The 26,708-nt window shown below is 43.8% G+C and overlaps 1 protein-coding gene across 1 annotated transcript; it reads left to right on the plus strand.

Annotated features, from left to right (window-relative positions):
* The first annotated feature begins 13,640 nt into the window (after positions 1-13,640).
* LOC136764933 (fish-egg lectin) lies at positions 13,641-18,117 on the plus strand. Its single transcript, XM_066719321.1, has 4 exons — positions 13,641-13,776; positions 16,318-16,545; positions 16,805-17,150; positions 17,779-18,117. The coding sequence occupies exons 1-4, from the start codon at positions 13,722-13,724 to the stop codon at positions 17,915-17,917; spliced, it is 768 nt and encodes a 255-aa protein (XP_066575418.1). The 5' UTR covers positions 13,641-13,721; the 3' UTR covers positions 17,918-18,117.
* Positions 18,118-26,708: the final 8,591 nt, after the last annotated feature.

Consider the following 26,708-nt stretch of genomic DNA (forward strand, 5'->3'; position numbering starts at 1 on the left):
CAAGAGCAAGGCCGGCTTCTCTACTAGTGCAGCTAGGAGCGAGGCCGTAATCTACTTGCACAATTTCTGGCGCGGGCAATCAAGCACTTGTGCAGCCTCCGCGCAATATCATGGCAGTGGACCCCTGATCCAATAGGGGCGGGACCACAGACCCAATGAGAAAAATACAACATAATAAATGTGTAGCCCGTGAAATGGATACACTACACAGGACACATTAACTTCTTTGGGGGTTCTTTATTTTTGTTATATGTTGCTGAGAGGGTGTGCAACTGGCCTTTCTAAATTGGCATGAAATGAATTTACTATAGGACATACGAGGTACAGGATATAAAATACAATACCAGATAATACACAACAATACTAAACAATACTAAACAATATGGCAGTGGGCTTACAGCTGTATGAAGACAAAGACAAAATACAGAACACATCTATTAAGCCCACTGTATCTCACGTGTGCATACGTTTACTTCCACTACAATTCACTTATACAGCTGTTCCTGAATTAGATTTAACAGGGAAAAAAGGCACTAACACCAACACTCTTGGAATAAAATATCAGTCTTTTAAATATAAGTACAACAGTAAAACCCAGATGTGAATTTCAAATCGTTTGGATTGATTACCTTCGCTAACCACGAGGAGACATCAGGTTACTTCATTAACTCAAGGCATCCGTCACGATAAACACCCGCCATCTTGCATCACTCTCCCCATTCAGCTCTACCCGGAAACGCAATGAAAAACGAAGTGCTTAACTTAACCTAATTAACTTCTACGGAGCAGCAGCCCATAGTGGTGGGAGGTGAGAAGGACCTTAGAGATGTCACCATTTAGATTAATCTTTGTATTCGTTTCTCTGCGGTCCACAAATTAGTTTTAACACTTTCCTTTTCTACCCTTTTAAATGACCAATCAGTGGGTATGCAAACTTCAAACTGTATAGAGCTTAATAAGTTTATACATAAATTAATTAAATCTAAATACAACACAAGGAAATTAACTCTATATCCAAATTTACCACCTGGCTACATTCTCCCCTGCAATAAGTCAATGTCCTCGATGACTACCAAGAAATCTAAACTGACCCCATTGCCCCTTGCAATGCTTTCTCAAACAGAGCAGCACCAAGAGTTGTTAATACTTGTGAAACCATATCGGTGCTGACTGTAACTGCATTACAGGTGGACTTCGGCAAATTAAATGGATTGGTATGAACCCCTGCAGTAGCTCGCTTGTTCCTCCTAATGGCTGGAACAGGAACACTAACTTTTGATACTTTTTCATGACCCTTGGTCCCTGATAGCTGTACATCTACATCACTAGATCCCACTGCTTTACCATCACTCTCAGTTTCTGAATCCTCTGCATGAGTACTAATCTCTGGATCAGGTATAGGCTCTTCATCATCAGATACTGGAGCCTGAGCATCACCAACACCTAGATTAGGTATGTCAGCCGTTTCAACATCATCTGCTTCTACTGACACATTTGGTGTCAAGCTGACTGAAGGAATAGGGACTTCTACTACAATAAAATTAGGCTCAGAAGACTCAGGAATGTCTTCTGCAGTAGACTCTGACTGACTACTATTAGCTAACTCAGCTCTCCGAGTTCTTGGTTTAGGAATGGGTGGAACACAAGGACGCAACTCTGACCTGTGGACTCTCTTCAAGGGCCCTCCTTCTAAAGGCTCAACAGTGTGAGTTGTACCCTGGATATCCACTACCTTGTAGACTGTAAGGCTCCAAGCATCCTGAATCTTATTCCTCCCCAAAGGTCTATGAAGGAGATACACCGGTTGACCAATGTCTACAGATGGACAGAAAACCTTCTCATTCTGAAAAGCAACCCTTTCTGCTGCTTTCTGTTCTGAATAATCCATAGCCATTTCATGTGGATGCCTTAGTCTCTCCTGATGCACAGCTAGCCAGTCATGTTTCCCATCTGTGACATTCTCCTTCCCTAGTAATGCATCTACCGGCAAATGAGGCTGTACTCCAAAAAGCAAGTAATACGGTGAATACCCTGTGTTGGAATGTGGAGTTACATTATAGGCATAAACTAACTCTGGTAAGTACTCAGGCCACCGCCTTTTCTTTTCCTGGGGAAGAGTGCGTAGCAAGTGATGAAGAGTCCTATTGTACCTCTCACATTGGGCATTTCCCTGAGGCCTATAGGGAGTTGTACATGTCTTTTTGACACCATAAAGCTTGCACAATTCAGAAATTATTTCACTTTCAAAATTTCTACCCTGATCAGAGTGCAACCTTTCTGGGACCCCATACTTCGTGAACCACTCTCTCAGTAAAACTTTTGCTGTTGTGTCAGCTTTCTGATCTTTGGTGGGGTTTGCCTGTGTGAATTTAGTAAACACATCTGTGATGACATTTTCACGACCATCTGACGCTGGCTCTAGCACTGTGAAGTCTACTGCTACAACCTCCAGAGGCCTGGAGGCTAAGAATGCTTTAACTGGAGCATGGATCTTAGGCTGAGGTATTTTGGTAAGTATGCATCTCTGGCACTTCTTAACCCAGTTTTCTACATCTTCATATATGCCTACCCAAAAACACCTTTGTCTGAGCAGGTTGACAGTACGTTCAATTCCTTGATGCCCCATACTATCGTGTACGCTCTCCAACACTTGCTCTCTCAAGCATGCAGGTAAAAGTAACTGCCAGCTCTGCCCATGACGTGGATCGTCTACAACACGGTAAAGTAACCCTTCTCTCTGTTGTATGTAGCCCCACTGTTTCAGAACGCGCTTGACTGGTTTAGACAAAGCTAGTCTCTCTGTGTGACTTGGCTTCTTGTTTCTATTCCAACATGTTCTAAAATCTCTTAAGGTAGGATCATTGCTCTGGAACTCTACCAACTGCTCTTTGGTATAGCCGGGAAGAGTATGAGTATTCCCCTGTGACTGATTAGTTTCACTGGCACCTGACTCTAGGGCACGGATTTGTCTCACTCTACCGCATTGAAGACCAGTAGTGACAAGCTCAGGATCTAATGTCGTTCCCCTACTCAAAAGGTTACAAATTGCCACACAGTCATTAAAGTCTGTATCTAAGTCTGGCTCAGGCTCCCCTGCAAACTCCTGCCTAGAGAGGGCATCAGCAGCAGCATTACTACGGCCTGGTCTGTACTTTACATCAAAGTCAAAAACAGACAGCTGGGCAACCCATCTCTGTTCTATTGCACCTAGTTTAGCTGTCTTTAAGTGACAGAGGGGATTGTTGTCAGTTAGGACAACAAACTTTGAACCAAGTAAGTAACCTCTGAATTTTTCCACTACAGCCCATTTGAGAGCGAGTAACTCTAGCTTCATGCTACTGTAGTTGCGATCGTTTTTCTCTGCATTACGTAGTCTCCTACTAGCGTAAGCTATTACTCTCTTAGTGTCACCTTGCTGTTGATACAAAACTGCACCTAACCCAGTCTGGCTGGCATCAGTCTCAAATATAAATGGGCGAGTGAAGTCTGCAAAACCTAAAATAGGAGCAGAGGTGAGTTTTCTCTTAAGATGCTCAAAAGCGTCTTGACATTCACTAGTCCACAACGAACTAAACATCTGACTCATTTTGGCAGGCTTCCTCTTACCTAAACAATGGTTCACCAAGTCATGTAGTGGTCCAGCTATTTTAGAAAAACCCTCAATGAATTTTCTGTAATAGCTACAGAAACCTAGGAATGACCTAAGTTCTTTGACACTGCCTGGAACCTTCCACTCTCGGACAGCAGAAACCTTGCTAGGGTCTGTACCAATACCTTCATCCGAAATCTGATGACCTAGGAACTTTACTTTCTGCTGTAGAAAATCACACTTCTGCAGCTTTATCTTCAGTCCTGTCTCAGCTAGACGCCTGAATACTGTTTCTAGTCTCTCTAGGTGTTCCTCGAAAGTACATGAGAAAACCAAAATATCATCCAGATAGACTAGGATAATTTGGAAGATCAGGTCACTCATAGTAGACTGCATTAGTCTCTGAAATGTGGATGGTCCATTACAGACCCCCATCGGCATCCATAAGTATTCGTATAGACCAAAAGGCGTAGTAAATGCTGTCTTTGGTCTGTCTCTCTCATGCATAGCAACTTGGTGATAACCGCTAGCTAAATCAACTGTTGAAAAGAACTTGGCTCCTCTCAGAGCATCAAAGCTCTCATCAATTCTTGGTAAAGGAAATGCATCACGTGTTGTCTTGGAATTGAGCTTCCTGTAATCAACACATAGTCGTAAAGTACCATCAGACTTGCGTACCAACACTACAGGTGAGGCATAGGCACTCGAGCTCTCTTGAATTACACCTTTTTTCAACAGCTTGGTAATATGCTCCCTGACTTCTTTATACTGAGTGGGAGGGATTCTTCTGTAAGGTTGTGATACTGGAACATCATCTGTCAAATGTATTTCATGCTGTACTTTATAAGTATAGCCTAAATCCTCATCTTCAGCTGCAAATACACTTGAGTACTTCTCCAGTAACACACCTAGCTGAGCCTTTTGTTCAGGTGTACCACCCACATTGACTTTGTCAAGAATTGACTGGGTATTAGCTGGCTGACTTACACTTGCGCCAATTGTGATCTGCTCAACATCTGCTGAAATTCTCAGAAATTTCACTTCACAAGGCTCATCTGTCTTTACATGGTCTACATGAGAAAGCACACCTGGCCTAGTCTTAGGCTGAAGCCACATATCTTCCTGAGACAGGTTAATCACTTGCACTGTAAATACATGACTGTCAGAAGTCACTTGAGTAGGCACCACTACAAGACCACCTGGTAGAGGAGTGCTCAAAGGCTCTAGAAGCCGAGACAAACCATTAGCTTTTACAGTCTGGAGACCTCTCGCCATGACAGTAGCTAAAGACGAGGCTGGTACATGGACAGGATCTTTCCCTGCAACACGGGCAAAGGTAGCCTGATCATCAACATTCGCTGATTGCATCTGCTGGAAAGCTCCTCTCCAGTCTGAATCCAGCTGACCACCAAAAGTAGTCTCAAACTTAGCATGAACTATTTGTCTGCATCTACTGATGATATTCATCCCTATGAGACCAGGTACAGAAGATGAGTTGGGCATCTCTTTGACTACAAGGAACCCACACTGAGGTAAAGTCATCCCCATAGTCTCTACATCTAATTCCAGATAGCCCAGGTAAGGTATATCTAACCCGTTAGCTGCAGTAATTTTTAACCACCCAGATGTAGATAACATGTCCTCATCCTCCCCAGACAAATGCTCCCTGAAAAAGCTTTCAGTTATCGTACTAACCTGGCTGCCAGTGTCAAGTAAGCATGATGCTGTTACACCCCTGATTCTCAATTCAACAACTGGACAATTGCCAACTGCCCACTCAAGAAGTCTACCTCTAATAGCTCTGCCTGTAGAAGAGCCAACTACTTCCCCTAGCATTGCCTGGCTCATAGCAACCAAAGGCACTCGTTTCCCTGAGCTGGAGAAGACTTTGTTTTGACCACTACTGTTCGGAGTACACTTCTTGGCTATATGACCCACTCCATGGCATCTAAAGCATATAGTCTGGCCATCATCTGTGTACTTGGGCTGCATTCTAGGTCGACGATCAGGCTGTTGTGCTTTATGAGTACTCAGGTCTTTAACTGCTTTGATGAGCTCAGAGATAGTTTGATCTTGTTCAGTTAATCGCTTATCCTGTCTGGCTATCACTCTGAGGATATCATCTAGAGCAGCAGGCTGATCAGTTAGAGCAGTTGCGGCTGAACACTGTGTCTCACTGACCACTTCAGAGTGCACTTGCCTATTTTTCACTATTCTAGAACCAGAGGATTTAGTGTCCTCCATTGACCACAGGACCGCTTAATTACGGATCTCAAGCAGACTAGATTCAGGCCGGTCTCTGACAAATTTGCGGAGCTCTCGTCTAAGAGCAGAATCTCTCAATCCCTCAATAAACTGGTCTCTAAGGACAATCTTTTCATTAGGCAGTGTGTGTCTGGATTGCTTCACAATAGTGCTTAAAATCTGTGATAAGGCATGGGAGTAATCACGGAGCTTTTCACCTTCTGCCTGGTTGCGGTTATAAAAGGCCTGTAGAAGTTGTGTGGCACTACGTTTTTCTCCAAACGCGTCTCTCAAGAAGCTGAAAACATCACTAGGCTGGCTAGTGTCATCACCCATACACAACTTTACTTCTTCTAAGGCAGAACCTCTAAGGAGAGAGATCACAAAGTCAAGCTGTTCATCTTGAGATTGCTCTCTAGACCTCAGGACTCTTTCAACCTCCTCAATGAATTCCTCTACTGACCTCCCATCCTTACTGAACTCTCCACTAAAGGCTTGAATATGACGCTCACGTGGTACATAGATGTATGAATGGTTAGCCCCATTACTGGCTGTAGGCCTATTTGCTACAGTTTCATCTCTAAACCTGTTAAGCTTTTGAATTTGATGCTGTAGCTCTGCCATAACATCCTGATCAACACCTGGACACTCAACTGCCACCAGATGCTCAGCATCATTAACCACTTCTTCATCACCAGACATTTTTAATGTTCTGATTAACTCTAATATACACAAATTGAAATTACTAAAGTGAAATGTGTCAACTCAGTCCAACGGTGTTTGATTAACCAAGGATACAGAGTGCTGGAAACAGTCTCTTATGATGAATTCTGCAGGCTGTCTTGAAGCAAGAACCGCCGGAGCAGGAACCACTTGCAGGAGACGGTTGATTCTCCCTCACAGGTGCAGCTGTCATTACTCTGGGACACCGCCAAACATCTGGACCCTGCGCCGGTAACTGGAAACCGTCTCACTCTGACAAACAGCTGCTCACTGGACTCGCCTCTCACCAACAGGATGACCACAGGACTGGATTCACTGCTCTCAATTCTTCACCACTGCCGTATTATCTATCACCTATACAGGCAATTTGAATATTTTTAACCCCACTTCTGGTACCAAAAATGTGTAGCCCGTGAAATGGATACACTACACAGGACACATTAACTTCTTTGGGGGTTCTTTATTTTTGTTATATGTTGCTGAGAGCGTGTGCAACTGGCCTTTCTAAATTGGCATGAAATGAATTTACTATAGGACATACGAGGTACAGGATATAAAATAAAAACAATACAAGATAATACACAACAATACTAAACAATACTAAACAATACGGCAGTGGGCTTACAGCTGTATGAAGACAAAGACAAAATACAGAACACATCTATTAAGCCCACTGTATCTCACGTGTGCATACGTTTACTTCCACTACAATTCACTTATACAGCTGTTCCTGAATTAGATTTAACAGGGAAAAAAGGCACTAACACCAACACTCTTGGAATAAAATATCAGTCTTTTAAATATAAGTACAAAAGTAAAACCCAGATGTGAATTTCAAATCGTTTGGATTGATTACCTTCGCTAACCACGAGGAGACATCAGGTTACTTCATTAACTCAAGGCATCCGTCACGATAAACACCCGCGATTAGCTCCGATGCACCACAGCATCCATCTTGCATCACTCTCCCCATTCAGCTCTACCCGGAAACGCAATGAAAAACGAAGTGCTTAACTTAACCTAATTAACTTCTACGGAGCAGCAGCCCATAGTGGCGGGAGGTGAGAAGGACCTTAGAGATGTCACCATTTAGATTAATCTTTGTATTCGTTTCTCTGCGGTTCCCAAATTAGTTTTAACACTTTCCTTTTCTACCCTTTTAAATGACCAATCAGTGGGTATGCAAACTTCAAACTGTATAGAGCTTAATAAGTTTATACATAAATTAATTAAATCTAAATATAACACAAGGAAACTAAACTACAAGGAAATTAACTCTATATCCAAATTTACCACCTGGCTACACATAGCTGGCTAGTCAACAGAGTAGCCGAGCTGAACAATATACAACATATACATATTGTGTGACAGCAAGACCTTCATGCTGTCAGCGCGCAGTACAAGAGCATCCAACTCAACTAAACAGTATAGTGTGGAAGAGCTCCATTGTGCTGACAATTTAGATTTCGTACAGACGAACTATATACACCACGGGGCGCAGGAACGAAGTCATGCGCCGCCCATGGAACACAGGAGCAGTTGACGCCTGCTGGTTAGACCGGCTAACGCAGGACAACATTAGCTCTACTGTGTTAACAAAGGAACTATATACACAGCGAGGCAGAGAAACTCAAGCGCCATTAGCAGGGAACAGCGGCAGTGAGCTCCATTCTACAATTTCAGAATGGACAAGCATGACAAGCCCTGGGAACACATCGACAGGGCTGTCTGTACATCCAGGAGCAGCTTGCGTGGGTACTCAACTGGAAGGCATAGTCTGGTGGAAGGGAAAGACACGGTTCACTAGCTCCATCAGGATGCACTTACAGGGGCAGACTGCGAGAGGAAAGGCAGGAGCCAGAGCCCGTAGGCTACTGGGGCTCGACTGCAGCCAACACCGTGTTCCCAATGGAACTGGTCCCATCACATCAAACCTGTAGAACTAGGCAAATGTAAGCGGCGAGGCCCAAGCTGCAGCCACACAAATGTCTGCCATGGGGGCACTTTGAAAAAGGGCCCACGATGTGGCAACACCTCAAGTCGAGTGGGCCACCAGGTGATCAGGCACCGGGGTCCCGGTAGACTCGTAGGCCATATCCACAATCCAATGCGAGAGGCGCTGCTTTGAAAGCACACTCCATAAGACACAAACAATTGGTCTGAGAGCCAAATGTCCTTAGTGCGTTCCAAATAGCACCTGAGGGCCCGCACAGGGCAGAGCAGGTGAAGCCGACTCTCTTGCTCTGAAGCGAAGGGAGGAGGATGAAAAGCCATCAACTCCATAGGCCTGTTGACATGGAATGGAGACAGCACTTTCAGGAGGAATGCAGGGTTAGGCCGTAGCGTGACCCTGGAGCCATCTCCTGGAAAACAGACACACGATGGGTGTACGGACAGGGCGTATAACTCGCTCACGTGTTTTGCAGAAGTGATTGCCAGCAAAAACACAGTCTTAATTGACACCAGCTTCAGCTCAGTTGAGTTCAGTGGCTCAAATGGGGTTTGGGAAAGTGCGCCCAGCACTACATAAGAACATAAGAACATAAGAAAGTTTACAAATGAGAGGGGGCCATTCGACCCATCGTGCTTGTTTGGTGTTCAGTAATATCTAAGTGATCCAAGGATCCTATCCAGTCTATTTTTAAATGTTCCCAAACTTTCAGCTTCAACCACATCGCTGGGTAGTTTATTCCAGATTGTGACTACTCTCCTCTGTTCCAGGGTGAAAAGGTTCAGTTCCCTCAGTCTCTCCGATTAGACCTTCAGACCTGGAATAAGTCTGGTTGCTCTCCTCTGAACTGCCTCTAGAGCAGCAATATCCTTCTTGAAGTGTGGTGCCCAGAACTGCACACAGTATTCCAGATGAGGTCTAACTAGCGCATTGTACAGTCTTAACATTACTTCCCTTGTTCTAAATTCTACACTTTTGACAATATACCCTAGGATTCTGTTTGCCTTTTTTATTGCTTCCCCACATTGTTTGGATGGAGAAAGTGAGGAGTCCACATAGACTCCTAGGTCTTTCTCTTGCGATACTTCATCTAGATCTGTACCTCCCATAGTGTAATTATAGTGGACATTTTTGTTACCTGCATGTATTACCTTGCACTTGTCCACATTTAATTTTATTTGCCAGGTGTCAGCCCACAACTGAATATTATCTAAGTCCCTCTGAATAGCCTGTGCTGCCAAGATTGTATCTGCTGAGCCACCTATTTTAGTATCATCTGCAAATTTGACAAGTTTGCTAACTATCCCAGAGTCCAGATCATTAATATAGATTAGAAAAAGCAAAGGCCCTAGTACTGATCCCTGTGGAACTCCACTAACAACCTCACTCCAGTTAGAAGTGACTCCTCTAATCGACACCCTCTGTTTCCTATACATCAACCAGTTCATAATCCATCTACTTACATTACCCTGAATGCCTACAGCTTCCAATTTGAGGATCTGTCTTTGGTGTGGAACCTTATCAAAAGCTTTTTGGAAATCTAAGTATATCATATCATATGCTTCCACGTGATCTACAGCTGCAGTTGCATGTTCAAATTTTTTTAATAAATTAGTAAGACATGATCTGCCTCGTCTAAACCCATGTTGACTATCTCACTACATCAAGGCGCCATGCAGGCAGTGAAAGGGTTCGAGGAGGCCCTAGCCATCGAAAATTAAACCCAGGAGGCTCGCCATCAATCCGGACATGACTTGCGGAGATGGCTGCCAGATACACTTTGAGTGTGGATAGGGACTTGCCCTGGTCCAACAGCTCTTGTAGAAATTGCAATATGACCCCGATGGGGCAATTAATCGGGTCTTGACCGCCGTCTTGGCACCAGGTGGTAAACGTCCGCCAGCGGTAGGAATACTGCGACCTTGTAGAGGGAGCTCTCGCCGACTGAATTGTGGCAACTACCGTGTCTGACAGACTCCAGGCAATCAATCGCTCCCGCTCAGGGGCCAGGCCCAGAGCTGGAGGAGGCCCGGATTGGGGTGCCAAAGCATGGGACAAGAAATCCACTCTCACTGGAAGCTGCCAAGGCTCTCCATGGAGGAGGGCGATCAGGTCTCCGAACCAGAATCTGCGAGGCCACCATGGGGCTATCAGCAGAACTGCCGCTCGTTCTCTCCTGACCTTCTTCAGGACCACTGGGAGAAGGGGGAATGGTGGGAATGCATAAAGGAGACAGCGCGGTCACGTGTTGGCTAGTGCGGCCACGTGTTGGCTAGTGTGTCGATCCCTAGGGTTCCTGAGTGGTCTCGGACGGAAATCCATAGTCGGCAGTGTGTGGACTCTGCGAACCGGCTCCACAGTTGCTGTACCACAAGCGGGTGGATGCGCCATTCCGAGACCGGGGGGCCTCCCCGAGAGAGGAGGTCCGCCGCCGCGTTGGACAGGCCTGGGAGGTGAACTGCTCTGATGGAGCGGAACCATGGCTGCGCCCACAGAAGCAGACGGCGTGCTAGACAGTACAGTCTGCGTGACCGGAGACCTCCTTGCCTGTTGATATAGGCAACCACCACTGTGTTGTCTGTCCGAACCAGCACATGTCTGTCCAGCAGGACTGGCAGGAAATGAGACAGTCCAAGGAGTACTGCTTGTAACTCCAGGATGTTGATATGGAGGGCCCGTGCGGGCTCTGTCCACCTGCCTCAGACTCCACGTCCGTCGCAGACTGCTCCCCAACCCTGCTTGGAGGCGTCTGTCGTCATGACAGTAGACTGGTAGACTGGTCCCAGGGGCACACCAAGGGTCAAATTGTGGGAGCTCCGCCACCAACAGAGAGCCTTCCAGCACACCGTGCCGGGTCCCCTCCTACCACGAGCTGCCGTGGGCCGCCGGGGGCCAGGGCGGCGAGCCTGTGGGGGCGCCTACCTGCCAGTGAGACACTGGCAGAGATCGGCAGGTGGGCGGGGCTGTGGCCTGGGCTGTGGCCTGGGAGCCACGGTCGGGGGGCCTCCCTGCCAGCGAGCTGCTGCAGACAGCCTGTATTGCTGGACCTAAGGTGTCACTGTGTACACTTGGGCCAGCTGCAGGGACTGCATGACAGCATCTCCTCCACAGAGGGGCCAAAAGTAAAGCCTGGTGAGATAGGGGCATCCATGAGGCGAGTCCTGTCCGCCTCAGGGACCTGCAGTGTCTGGGACAGCCAAAGCTGGCGGCATGCCGCCACAATGGCTGCCAGGGATTGTCCTGTCGCCCTTGCCCCCTGGCGCATCACCGTGACCAGCTGATCCGCCACTGCCGCTATCTCCGAGATAGGGGACGGGGTGGGTGATGCGCCATGTTGCTGCGAGGGCTCCACCAGCTGAGCCAAGTACAAGGCCAGCAGGCTTTCAGTATTTCAGAGGCAAGCTGCTTGGGCTCCTGCCTCATATGCCCTCCGGAGCAGCGTCTCCGTGACGCGACACTGATTGTTGGGACAGGCTAGGTCGCGTGGCTCCACGGACAGCGGAGGTAGGGAGACGAGTGCGGCTATGGTGGAATTCACATGGGGAAAATCCAGCAAGCCACAGCAAGCCACAGAGACAGGTGGATTTGCGTGTGCTGACCCCTCTCAAACATGGAGCGCGGCGGGGCAGGATCAGAGGGCCAGGGGAGCTGGAGAGACTCCACATCCCTCTGGATGACTGCCCAGAACTCCATGTCCTGTCCCGTGGGAGCAGGAGGGGTCGTCCACGCTCAACGGAGGAGGATGGGTGGAAGCAACCAGCTCCTCCACCATGAGCTCCGCCTTGAGCACTGAGTCCTTGTGAGGACCCAGAGACAGGTGGTCCCCCTCCCAGGTGGCCCATCTGCTGCCCTCCTCCTGGGATGGGGCAGACAGACTACCCTTATGGTGTGGGGGGGGCAGCACCTGTTGCGCTGCTTGTGCTGCTTGCGCTGCCTGTGTGGCCAGGAGAGCACAGATTTGGTCCATCCTGCTGTTGAGAGCGAGGATGGCCTCATTGCGCTCCCTGTCAGCTGAGCCCGACCTCCTTCGCAGATGCGGGCTGTAGTGCGGGCGCAAGCCGGTGGAGGAGCACCTCATGTGGGTGAGATCTCTTACGACACATCGTGGCTCCGGTTGGGCAGCCGGGTCACGGATTTTACTGCTTCTGCTAGACGAACCTGCGCTGATGTCATGTTTTATAGAACAGGAAGTGGGAAGGGACCTGTTCTGAGTGATGCGCGCAGTGGCCAATGGCGCAGGGTCCCACTGTTTTCTGCCAATTCTGAACTGATGGCACTGCTGAACATCTTCCGATTGTGAAGGGAAGTAAGCATGATGTGTCTTTCATGTGCTGCAGTAAGTTTCCACTACGTCTACAGTCCTCAACGTTGCCCGTTTCTTTGTGCTTCTTCAAAAGAGCTTGGACAGCACATCTGGAATCTCCTGTCTGCCTTGAAATTTCTGCCTGGGAGAGACCTTGCTGATGCAGTGTAACTACCTTGTGTTTTGTTGCTGTGCTCATTCTTGCCATGGTGTATGACTTTTGACAGTAAACTGGCTTCAGCAACCTCATCTTGTTAGCTGAGTTTGGCTGTTCCTCACCCAGTCTTATTCCTCCTACACAGCTGTTTTTGTTTCAGTTAATGATTGTTTTTCCTTTTTTTACTTTACAGCATTCACACCTGCCTAAAACTTTTACACAGTACTGTATATATATACTGCTGGATGAAGGCATCCCCAAGATGTTTCCACTTGCTTCTATCTACTATCTACAGCTTCTCTTTTCTTATGATTTCTTAGGTTTATGATCTAATTTTTTCATCTTTTATGTCATCTTCTAAGTCTTCTTTCATCTCTTGGGATCCATTCAATAGCTTCCTTTGTCCATCTTTGATCTGCTCTTGCAGTGTGTCTGGCCCGTTTCCATTTTAACATTTTCACTCTTTCAATTAGGTCACATATTTTGGTTTGTTCTCAGATATTTTCACATATTTTTCTAACTATGATGTGATTTCTTATTTAATCAGGAGTCACGGGGTGGGGTGCCAGCAGGCAAGCATGCCTCTCAAACAGTTCCTGTGTTTGGTAAGGGAGTTGCCATATGTGCCATGTGCAGGTGTTGTATATAAGTAGTGTGTGTGTGTGTCTGTCATAAACAGGCTGGGGTCTCAGTACAGAGGGAGACACAAGGAAACAGGGACACAGAGACACAGAGACACGGAGACAGAGCAGTGATGAGAGCCTGTGTGATTGCAGTGCTGTTGCAGCTCCTGCTGTCTGGCAGTCAGGGTAAGACGCTTCAACAATAACAACAACAACAACAACAACAACAACAACAACAATAATAATAATAATAATAATAATAATAATAATAATAATAATAATAATAATAATAATACAGATGAGTATGCAGAGGAATGGACAGTGGGAGTTGAAGTGGAAGTAGCAGCAATAGCAGCAGTAGCAGCAGTAGTAATTACAGTAGCAGCAGTAGTAACAGGAGCAGTAGTACATGGTCTTGGTAAGTGGTGCTGCAGTGCTGCAACCGGGGGAGGATGTGGGAGAGAAGTGACCCTAAAATCTCAAATCTTGGCTCCCCTATAATACACTGTTATCTGATTAGTATTATTTATTTAACTGTGAGTCCAATGTGCGTATACTCTGACTGTGCAACTTCTAAGAAAGTTTACAAAAACTAAAACACACACACATATACATATATGTGTGTATGTGTGTATGGGTGTGGGTGTATGTAATTAAAAAGTATTGGGTTCTCGATTTGTCCTGAAGGGATTTTAGAAACATAAAAACAAACTAAAACAAGAAAAAAGAAAAAGCTAACATAAATCTTTCCAGAACAAATCCTTTCCAAATGGCACCAGACTGAATTCTTTATTTTTTTCCTTTTACTACTGTTACATGTTTATTAAGTTCTCATGTAACTGTGTCAGATAACTACAACTGCAATTATCTGTTCATTTGTAATTTTAATATTTATTTATGTTATTATTATTTTATTTTTTTATTCTACAGTGAATTGGTAGAAACAGAGAACTGGTAGAAAACAAAATGAGAGAGAGAGAGAGAAAGGGACAGAGAGGATGAGAGAGAAGGACTGTGGTCACTGTGATCTGAGAGAGGTTGAAATAGAGCTGCACTTCCTGCTCTCCTGCCCTGAATACAAAAATATCAGGGAGACCTACTTCCCCAAATGTGAAAACCAAAAACCTAACATTTAGTCTCCTTCTGGATATCTAAACCCCTCCCGTCCTGCTGGGAGACAAAGAGCACACTGCTGCCATAGCAGCCCAGTACATGTCCACCTGCCACAGCCTGAGGGACAGTGTGTAGAGACCAGTCTGACAATGTGTGGACACAAACCTGCAGGACACCACTCGACTGTCACAGTTGATTTGAGGAAAGAGGAAGTTATTGTGTACTGTTCTTTACTTCTTATTTGTTTAGATTTTATGTATGTATGTATGTCTGTATGTATGTATGTCTGTATGTATGTATGTATGTATGTATGTATGTATTTTTAAAATTATTATTATTATTATTATTATTATTATTATTATTATTATTATTATTATTATTATTATTATTATTATTATTATTATTTCCATTCTGATATATAAAAGCTTTGGAAACATATACCTTGTCAAGCCATTAACACCTATTTAAATTTTAATTGTGTGTGTGTGTGTGTGTGTGTGTGAGAGAGAGAGAGAGGGGGGTGTTGATTAGATGTACCTGGTGTTTCTGACACTGTTGTCAATGTGTGTTTTTGTGTTTCTGTGTGTTTCATGAGCCAGTGTGTGCACTTGCATCTGTGAGTGTGTGACTCACTGGACATGGGGTGTGTTATATTTGTATGTCTCTCTCTCTCCCTCTTTCAGTGTAATCCCTTGATATTGTCTGGGATGTAATTTTGTAATTCATGAATGGACATCCAAGCAGGAGAGTCAATTTCAAAATGCATGCCATTCTCGTATATACATGACCACGTTTGTTTTCAATGTTTACATGAGACCATTCCAGAGTGAATGGAGCTGGAAAGAGATTATTTTACTAAAGCATTGTAATAAATCTAATATTAAACTACAACAAGCTTCTTCACATTTAAAGAGCATAAATACATTTGAGCAATTCCTGCAAAGAGTAAGTTGATTAAATACATTTTAATATATAACTTTGACTCCAGCCAGTCCACTCTGAGCTTTGCCTTTGTGAAGCAACATCTTCGCCTCTGGCTTCCTCTTGAATTCGCATTGGCCTGGTAGCAGGGATAGTTCTTAATTATTAAGATTGTCCTTGTTTTCAATTTAACATTTTCAGTGTCTTTTTATTTGATAGTGCTTTATATCTATATTAACTGAATATTATGTTGTTATTGTATAAATTAGTGTTAACAGATTTTTTTTTTTACCTCATGTGTAATAGAGGTGTTTAAAATATGGTGTCTGAGTAATGCATGTCATCGCATTTGCATTGTTTGCTGTGTGATGATGCTCCCCAAATTGTATGATACTCTGTTTTCAAGGAACGCAATTCTTGCATATCTCAAGACAAAACTATATTAATATACTTTAATTTACAGTCTGTCTTGTCAGTTAAAATGTCTATATTAACCCTCTCTCTCATCCTCCTCTCACCCACTCTTTCCCTCTTGCTCATTGTCATGCCCTCTACCCCCCTCCCCTCCCCACCTCTCCCAAACCCCCACTCTTCTTCTCTCACAATCACCCTCCCCCCTCTCACATTCCCCATCTCTTCCTCACCTTCTTCCCTTATCACCCTCCCTCTCCCCCCCCCCATCCCTCTGCTCAGCCATGCAGTGCAGGCAGGTGCCCGGGCAGCTGCGACAGATTGATGCCAGTGCAGGGCAGGTGTTCGGCACCACGCAGTATGACACTATCTTCACCCTGTATGGGGGGACCTGGACTCAGCTGCCCGGGGCACTCAAGCATGTCACAGTCGGGCCCTCGGGCGTCTGGGGAGTTGACAGCGCCAACGCCATCTTCAAGCTGGTGGGCGCCAACTGGGTACAGGTGCCAGGTGAGTGCAGAGAGAGGGAGAGGGAAGAGGAGGGTGGGGCAGAATGGAAGGAGAGGGGTGAGAGGGAGTGGGGGGGGGGTGCCATGGAAAGAGGTAGGGTGTGAATGGATTTTTGTATTGACCTCCCTCTCTCCCCTAATCCCTCTCCCCTCTCCCATCTCTTCTCCCTCTCCCTCTCCCGCTCCCCTCCTCCCTCATCACCCCACTTCCCCATCTCCCTTTCCCTCTCTTCCCCTCACCCTGCTCTCTCATCCCTCAGGTCAGCTGAAGCAGATCGATGCTGGGGGTGACCAGTTTGTGTCCGGGGTCAACAGTGGGGACGGCATCTACTGCCTGGGCCAGCAGGCCACAGTGGGGTACAGGGGCGTTGGCTCCCCCACCCCTTGGCAGGGCCTCCCAGGGAGTCTCAAGTACTACAGCTGTGGGCCTCATGGCTGCTGGGGGGTGAACACTGCCGACAACATCTACCTGAGGAAGGGGGTGTCTCCACAGCAGTGCCAGGGGACAGGGAATTGGCAGCAGGTGGATGGGAAACTGTCCATGATAGAGGTGGGCAGCGAGGGCAGTGTGTACGGGGTCAACGCTGCTGGGGACGTCTTCCGCAGGTGAGATATTACTGAGTGATATTCCTGTTATTACTATGATTATAATTTAAAAAATGTGAGTTATTATTATTATTATTATTATTATTATTATTATTATTATTATTACAATAACAAAACAATAATAATAATAATAATAATAATAATAACATGACATTAAGTATTAATATTTATTATACTATTCTACTAATTTACTAATATTAAACTACTGGTGTAATCATTACTATTATAATCAATATTATTATATGTATTATTGTATTTTTACTACAGGTATTATAAGGGTTTTATTATTAGTGTTACTGTTGGTGGTATTATTGCTATAAATGCAATTACAGTAGTTAATATTAATAACGGAGTCAATACTATGTCAATATTACTATTGGAGTTATTTATTTTATTATGACTATTACTATTGGGGTTATTGTCACATTATTGTTGAATCATGGTTTAATTCATGTTATTGTTGTCCTTGATGTTATTACTATGTCGTTCTTTACTACTATTGGGATCTTACTTCAGTTTACACTATTTATTACAATTCTAACACTCTCTCTCTCATACTTTCTCCCTCACCCTGTCTCTACCTTTCTCTACCCCCTCCCCACCCCCCCCCCCCCCCACCCCTTCTCAGAGATGGGATCACCACCAGTAACCCTGCGGGCACTGGCTGGACCTTTATGAGCATGTGCGGGAAGAGCAAGCACGTGTCCTTTGACCTGGGTCATCTGTGGGTCATCACCCAAGACAACCGGATCCTGGACTGCAGCTAAGCGTTCACAGCCAAAATAGACCCCACCTGGACCAAGAATTACCCCAAGAAGTCTCACCTAAAACTGTCCAAGGGCCCCAAGGGTGGCCTGGTTTGTGTTTGAAGCAAATATAAATATATTAAAAAATATAAATATATTCAGCCACAAAAGGTTCCTGTCTTCCACTCTGAGCTTCAATAAAGCATTGAAAAATACAGTAACCTCTCAGAGTCTGTGTGCGTGTGCTTTCTGTGTATTTGTGTCTGATAGCATCTGTGCATGTTGTGTGTTTGTCTCTGTGAGTGTATGTGCATTTATTTGTGCATCTGTGTGTCTGCAGTATAACACATTTATTATATTAATTATAATAATAAATAAGAGAAATCAAAAAACTTTACAGTTTTTTAGAGCATAAAAAAGTTGATTTGGTCAAATGCATTTATTTTGATTATATTAGTGTTGGTTTTAAATACATAATACATGGTTTTAAATACATGTTAATGATCTATAAGACTGTAGGCTTGTCTGTCTGTCTGTCTGTCTGTCTGGTTTAGTGTTACATTTTGGGACAATGTTGGCATTTAGTTGCTTCTGAGTCGGTCAGTCAGTCCTCCTTCCAAATCAATAGACCTGTTTAGACAGTCAGAATATCAGTCAGTCAGAATACAAGTCATTCACTGTCTCAGTCAGTCAATCTGTATAATGTATCAGTCATGTCAGTGTGTCAGTCAGTCAGTATCAATGTCAGGCAGTGTAGGCTGCTCCAGCAGGGCAGTGATGGCTCTGTGCAGTGGCTGACAAGACGGTAGGTGGGTGTGGTGTACAGGTCCTGGTGGGAAATGGTGCTGTTGAAGTGGACCACGTTGTAGTACACGTCCAGGTAGGAGGTGCGGGGCAATGACAGTAGTGCCGCCTGGACCATTGCGTTGACCTGGGTGTTACAAACATGTACCAGGTTAGGGTGCTTCCCACTGGGCAGAAGACTCCCCAGAAGGAGGATGTGTGCACGGGACAGTTAGTGATGAGGTGGAGGATAGTGCTGATGCCCCCAGCAATCTGATATGGGGGTGTGCCCATGGTTGTTCCTGCCCACCCACAGCACCACCTGGGGCACAGAGAAGAGGTGCAGAGACAGAGAGAGAGATAGAGAAAGAATGAGAGAGACTGATTAAAGTAACTGTACTTACAGTCAGTGTACTACATTTTCTGGGCCTCTCTATAAGTCTGTCTCTGTGTCTCTCTGTCTCTCAGTGCATCTCTTTGTCTCAGTCTGTGTCTCAATGTATCTCTCTGCATCTCTTGATCTTACAGTTTTTCTCGATTGCTTGAGCACATTTGTCCAAACAGAATTCACTTTTTCAAAACAATTAACACACAACCCCAAACTGAAAAACATTGTCCAAAATGACACATTTTGTTTGCAAAATGCACTATGACTCTCAAAACATTAAATACATGACACAAAATCATCTGCCTCCATCAAAATGATGCAAATTGCACTAAGACATCCCAAAACATTGAATACATGTCACAAAATCAAAGAAGCCTACCAAAACAGCACAATTCGTCATCTCACAGAAAGTTCTTTCTATCAATCCTTACACAATGGCCCAATAAATACTAACTACAACTATCAATATACCCGGTAGCACTTTACAATAATGGGCATTACAGTTTTTCTCATTTGCTAAGACACGCTTAATGAAACTGGGGTCGACTTGATCTTCATCATCACATTCTTAGCACAGCAGAAGTCTTCTCTTGCAAATGTCTTAACACTTTTTCATTTGTTTCACACATTTTTCACACCCTTTGTCAAAATAGTTACCACAGATCTCATTGAAAGACCCCAAACTCTATTGGATTAACTGTGTTGAACAAAAGGAAAACATCTATTCACAGCTGATAGAAAGTGCTTGCATAATTATGAATCTCTAATGCACCTGTGTGAAACTCATTTGCCCAACTCTTCTATCAGCAATCAGTCCTCATCCATCTCTAAAAAATGCCACCTCTGTGTTGCTATTTGCAAGCATGGATCAAAGAGGCCAAAGGCATGGAAGGAGAGTAAGAGGCCATGGCAGAGGGGCCCGAGGAAGAGGAGTTTGCATGCATGGTGGAGGAGGCGCAGCAAGAAGGCAACAATTATTGACCATGTCATCAATCATGGCTTGTCCTTTGGAGAGGCTGGAAAAGGGTCTAGCCCATTCTGAGTCGGAGCACTGTGGCATCTATTGTCAGGCTTTTTCGGAATGAGAACAGGTAAGTCACAATGTTACTGTACACCACTGTGTCTTTCAGCTTTACTGTATTGCCCTTTTGGCAGAACAAACTGTCTACAGTAATGCAGATTTTTTATCAATCCCATTTACAGTATGTGACTGTCATAATGTCAATTTTGACATGCTTTTTGCTTTTACTTTATAGAATCCACACACTACCACACACAGGTGGCAGAGGAACGATCTTTAGTGTTGAACAGGAGGCTGCCATTGTAGATATGGTCGTGGCAAACAATGCAATCAGACTGCGTGAAATCCAGGCAGCAGTAATTGCAGAGCTGAGAGCATTCAGAAATATCAACAGTGTGAGTTTGGCAACTATTGATAGAGTCCTTAAACGAAACCATGTCCGAATGAAGCAGCTGTACAGAGTTCCATTCCAAAGAAACTCTGACATCATGAAGGAGGCAAGATTCCAGTATGTACAGGTACGGATTTGTTATTGTAATGGCTTGTTATACCATACAGTTACATGCAACTGGAATAATTTGCTTTATGAATTTGCTTTTTTTCTTAGAGAATAATGGAGCTTGAAGCTGAAGGGGCACATCACAAATTCATTTATGTGGATGAAGCTGGCTTTAACCTCTGTAAAGTGAGGAGACGTGGGAGGAACATCATTGGGTAGAGGGCCACTGTTACAGTGTCCTTTGCCACATACCAACTATCGGCCCATACAATACAGAACGCCTCATCACATTTCTTGATGCACTGAATGAAAGACTGGTTCCACCCGAAGAGAGGCTTTTGAGGCCTGGCATGACTCTGTATATCATCATTTGGGACAATGTTGCCTTCCACCACTCTCGCCTTGTGAATGAATGGTTTGCGGCACAGCCCCGTATGATGATACAATTCCTCCCTGCATTCTTTCCATTTCTGAACCCAATTGAGGAGTTCTTCTCTGCTTGGAGATGGAAGGTGTATGATCACTGGCCATATGAGCAGATGTCCCTCCTGGAGGCAATGAATGCTGGTTGCCTGGCAATAGGTGCAGAGGACTGCCAGGGATGGATATGCCATGCAAGGAGGCATTTCCCTCGGTGCATTGCAAGGGAAAACATCCAATGCGATGTTGATGAGAACCTGTGGCATTATCGTCAGGAACGAATGGACTAAATGTGAAGTTCTGAGTATTTCAATATTTCGTTTTTTTCATATTTCCACCGATATATTTCCTTTGGTTGCTTTTTTTGCATTATTCAGAATTTCTGAGTTTGAAAAGTATCATATTTCATATTGATAGCTGTATTTTGTATTTTGTTGTCAATTGTGTAATGATTGATTGAAATAATATATTAATTTCACCACAAGTTGTGGTGTTTGATGGAAATATTTGCTTTTGTTGCATGTTTTTAATGTTTTGTGAGTGTTAGAGCATTTTGCTAACAAAATTTAGTCATTTTAGCCAGTGAGCTTCCGTTTTAGCCTGTGTGTTAACTGTTTTGAAAATGTGGTGTCAGAGTGGACAAATGTGTTTAAGCAATCGAGAAAAACTGTAATTCCCGATTAATTCCGATAGTGTGTGAAGACATGATATATACACTCACCTAAAGGATTATTAGGAACACCTGTTCAATTTCTCATTAATGCAATTATCTAACCAACCAATCACATGGCAGTTGCTTCAATGCATTTAGGGGTGTGGTCCTGGTCAAGACAATCTCCTGAACTCCAAACTGAATGTCTGAATGGGAAAGAAAGGTGATTTAAGCAATTTTGAGCGTGGCATGGTTGTTGGTGCCAGACGGGCGGTCTGAGTATTTCACAATCTGCTCAGTTACTGGGATTTTCACGCACAACCATTTCTAGGGTTTACAAAGAATGGTGTGAAAAGGGAAAAACATCCAGTATGCGGCAGTCCTGTGGGCGAAAATGCCTTGTTGATGCTAGAGGTCAGAGGAGAATGGTTCAAGATTCAAAATGATAGAAGAGCAACTTTGACTGAAATAACCACTCGTTACAACCGAGGTATGCAGCAAAGCATTTGTGAAGCCACAACACGTACAACCTTGAGGCGGATGGGCTACAACAGCAGAAGACCCCACCAGGTACCACTCATCTCCACTACAAATAGGAAAAAGAGGCTACAATTTGCACAAGCTCACCAAAATTGGACAGTTGAAGACTGGAAAAATGTTGCCTGGTCTGATGAGTCTCGATTTCTGTTGAGACATTCAGATGGTAGAGTCAGAAATTGGCGTAAACAGAATGAGAACATGGATCCATCATGCCTTGTTACCACTGTGCAGGCTGGTGGTGGTGGTGTAATGGTGTGGGGGATGTTTTCTTGGCACACTTTAGGCCCCTTAGTGCCAACTGGGCATCGTTTAAATGCCACGGCCTACCTGAGCATTGTTTCTGACCATGTCCATCCCTTTATGACCACCATGTACCCATCCTCTGATGGCTACTTCCAGCAGGATAATGCACCATGTCACAAAGGTCGAATCATTTCAAATTGGTTTCTTGAACATGACAATGAGTTCACTGTACTAAACTGGCCCCCACAGTCACCAGATCTCAACCCAATAGAGCATCTTTGGGATGTGGTGGAACGGGAGCTTTGTGCCCTGGATGTGCATCCCACAAATCTCCATCAACTGCAAGATGCTATCCTATCAATATGGGCCAACATTTCTAAAGAATGCTTTCAGCACCTTGTTGAATCAATGCCACGTAGAATTAAGGCAGTTCTGAAGGCGAAAGGGGGTCAAACACAATATTAGTATGGTGTTCCTAATAATCCTTTAGGTGAGTGTATATATATATATCATGAAAAAAAAGTATTTGATCCCCTGCTGATTTTGTACGTTTGCCCACTGACAAATAAATGATCAGTCTATAATTTTAATGGTAGGTGTATTTTAACAGTGAGAGACAGAATAACAACAAAAAAATCCAGAAAAACTCATTTCAAAAAAGTTATAAATTGATTTGCATGTTAATGAATAAGTATATAAAATAAGTATTTGATCCCCTATCAATCAGCAAGATTTCTGGCTCCCAGGTGTCTTTTATACAGGTAACAAACTGAGATTAGCTCATTACCTTTATAAAAGACACCTGTCCACAGAAGCAATCAATCAATCAGATTCCAAACTCTCCAAGGATGTCAGGGACAAGATTGTAGACCTACACAAGGCTGGAATGGGCTACAAGACCATCACCAAGCAGCTTGGTGAGAAGGTGACAACAGTTGGTGCAATTATTCACAAATGGAAGAAACACAAAATAACTGTCAGTCTCCCTCGGTCTGGGGCTCCATGCAAGATCTCACCTCGTGGAGTTTCAATGATCATGAGAACGGTGAGGAATCAGCCCAGAACTACACGGGAGGATCTTGTTAATGATCTCAAGGCAGCTGGGACCATAGTCACCAAGAAAACAATTGGTAACACACTACGCCGTGAAGGACTGAAATCCTGCAGCGCCCGCAAGGTCCCCCTGCTCAAGAAAGCACATGTACAGGCCCGTCTGAAGTTTGCCAATGAACATCTGAATGATTCAGAGGAGAACTGGGTGAAAGTGTTGTGGTCAGATGAGACCAAAATCGAGCTATTTGGCATCAACTCAACTCGCCGTATTTGGAGGAGGAGGAATGACCCCAAGAACACCATCACCACCGTCAAACATGGAGGTGGAAACATTATGCTTTGTGGGTGTCTTTCTGCTAAGGGGACAGGACAACTGCACCGCATCAAAGGGACAATGGATGGGGCCATGTACCGTCAAATCTTGGGTGAGAACCTCCTTCCCTCAGCCAGGGCATTGAAAATGGATCGTGGATGGTATTCCAGCATGACAATAACCCAAAACACACAGCCAAGGCAACAAAGGAGTGGCTCAAGAAGAAGCACATTAAGGTCCTGGAGTGGCCTAGCCAGCCTCCAGACCTTAATCCCATAGAAAATCTGTGGAGGGAGCTGAAGGTTCGAGTTGCCAAACGTCAGCCTTGAAACCTTAATGACTTGGAGAGGATCTACAAAGAGGAGTGGGACAAAATCCCTCCTGAGATGTGTGCAAACCTGGTGGCCAACTACAAGAAATGTCTGACCTCTGTGATTGCCAACAAGGCATCTGCCACCAAGTACTAAGTCGAAGGGGTCAAATACTTATTTCACTCATTAACATGCAAATCAATGTATAACTTTTTGTAAATGCATTTTTCTGGATTTTTTTGTTGTTATTCTGTCTCTCACTGTTTAAATACACCTACCATTAAACTTATAGACTGATCATTTCTTTGTCAGTGGGCAAACATACAAAATCAGCAGGGGATCAAATACTTTTTTCCCTCACTGTAGGTGCAGGTAAACCAGTTCGTAAGGTAAAGTAAACAGGTGCCTGAGGACAGGAGTCACTATCAGAAGACTGGACTTGAGAAACAAAACAAACTGGATGTTTATTAATTCTCCTTGCAAATTCCTGTAAATTGCCTTTGTTAATTGACCGTGGTCTGTAAATAAACAGAAATATATATTTTTACAATAAGATCTGCATCAGTAATATGTTTGCATACACAGAGATGACAGCATTAACTTAGTTAATAACAACTGCAGCGCTACATTCACTATAAACATGAAAAATACAGTTAAATGTTGATCTTAATATTATATAAATCATCCTGAATTAATCATAAACAGAATCAGAAACTTACATCTCCACATTGTGTAGAAAAACAGCAAGGAAAGGAGGTTTGTTGTTTACAGGAGAAAAATAGCTACCTAAGGAAATTTCTAGAAATGGCATGAACTAAATGTTATAACAAATGTGAACACTAGAGGGTGACATCACAAGCTAAATGGACTTTCTGACATTGCAGTTGAGGTTTTCTTTTTGCATTTGTGTTTTGCACTTCAGGGCCACCCTAGAAATCTCCTACAGGAAGCCATACATACAGAGGGACAAGGCTAGCCCTGAAATATTACACTTCACAGAGACAGAAATAATTGCCTTAAAAGTTTCAGTTTCTTTAATTCAACTATCACACATTCAACTATCAAGGCATCCTTAAAATGCCTTCGGTGCTAACATTACCATTCATTATTTGTACACAAAACCATAGTGTAATATCGCTTAAAGTTCTATGTACATCATGTTGTAGCATCATGTAATTTTATGTTTCTTTGTTAGGTTTACATATGCTAGAAGAATACATGTGCCAAACATATATCTCTTTGTAGGTAAACCAGTATAAACATGTTTACGTTTACATGTTCTTAAAAAAGATTTCAAGTTGTTTATGTTGTTTTAAAACAAAAAATGGTCATCTGAAGATTTCATAACTGAATTCGTGTTTTGTTTGAATAGGGTGAAATACTGTACACCCCAAACTGCAATACAGATTAAGATTACAAGACAGCATAGTAAATGTAGCATGGTAAATTTATTCTACAAATTACTAATTCCATTGCGACAGACAGACAGTAAGATATTGTTACACGGGTTTGGTGCATGTTATTATGTGGAACCTACCTGGTAGTTAGCCAATGGAAGGTTACGTATTTAGCATAATGTGGGAAGAGCGTCACCCCATGTTCTACTCCACCAGGTATTGGTGTGTTATCTTGACGTTAATTAATAAAGAGTTAAACTGGATACTTTGTCATGTGGATGTAATTCAACCTCACCTCCAAGACCCTTAAACTGCACAAACACGACAATATGCATATATTTAAAGGTAATCCATATATACACAATTTAGATAAATAGGTCATGTTTAAGAATTAGATTGTATAAATGATCAGGACTGAACATTTCTAAGCAGATATAATACATAGGACAGAGGAGAAATGCTCATGCAATACCACAACATCAAGGAATGTTTTTTTTTTCTTAATGTACATCTATCATTATAGAGTGAGAAAGTATAGGGCTGTTTAAAATAAAAACATTTTTAGTAAAAAACAAACACTCTGTGTACTGTGTTTGTAGGACTGCATAAACTAGGGTTTGTCGTAGGGTTAATATGGCCATCCCTGGTTGTAGGGTTTTATCTAGAGTGTAGCCATCGCTTTCTACTGATAGCCGTGTTCAGGGCTCACCCAGTCTGATAAGTATGTGCTGTCCTTTTCCAGGACACTAAACCAGAGAGAAAGCTAAAATGAATATGGTGGAGTAGGCCCATCCCTCTGTTGTGGAGTGGCCATCCTGGGGAAAGTAAGGGAAGGTTACAGAGGCCATCTTGGGAAGAGACTTTAGAGACCTTATCGCTGACATGGGAGGGGGTTCATCCTATTGGTTAGTGTTTATTTACTTTGTTTATAGTTTGATTTTTAAAATCATGCACCTTGAGTATATGTTTGGTCTTTTGATGTAAACCTATTTTGGAAATATATGTTTAGGGATGTATGTTTTTAATGTTTCTTTTGTCACCCCTATTCTCTAATGGTTGGGGCTAGGGGGTAGGGCACAGCTCAAAACAGTATAAGAGCTGGGTCAAGGAAGTCACTAGGAGAGAGCTGTGTGGTGGTTAACACTTGCCTGTTTGTTGTCCTGTTTTGAGGATTTGTATTTGTTTTATTTTT

This window comes from Amia ocellicauda, chromosome 12, assembly GCF_036373705.1.
Source record: "Amia ocellicauda isolate fAmiCal2 chromosome 12, fAmiCal2.hap1, whole genome shotgun sequence".
In the NCBI taxonomy this organism is placed as follows: Eukaryota; Metazoa; Chordata; class Actinopteri; order Amiiformes; family Amiidae; genus Amia; species Amia ocellicauda.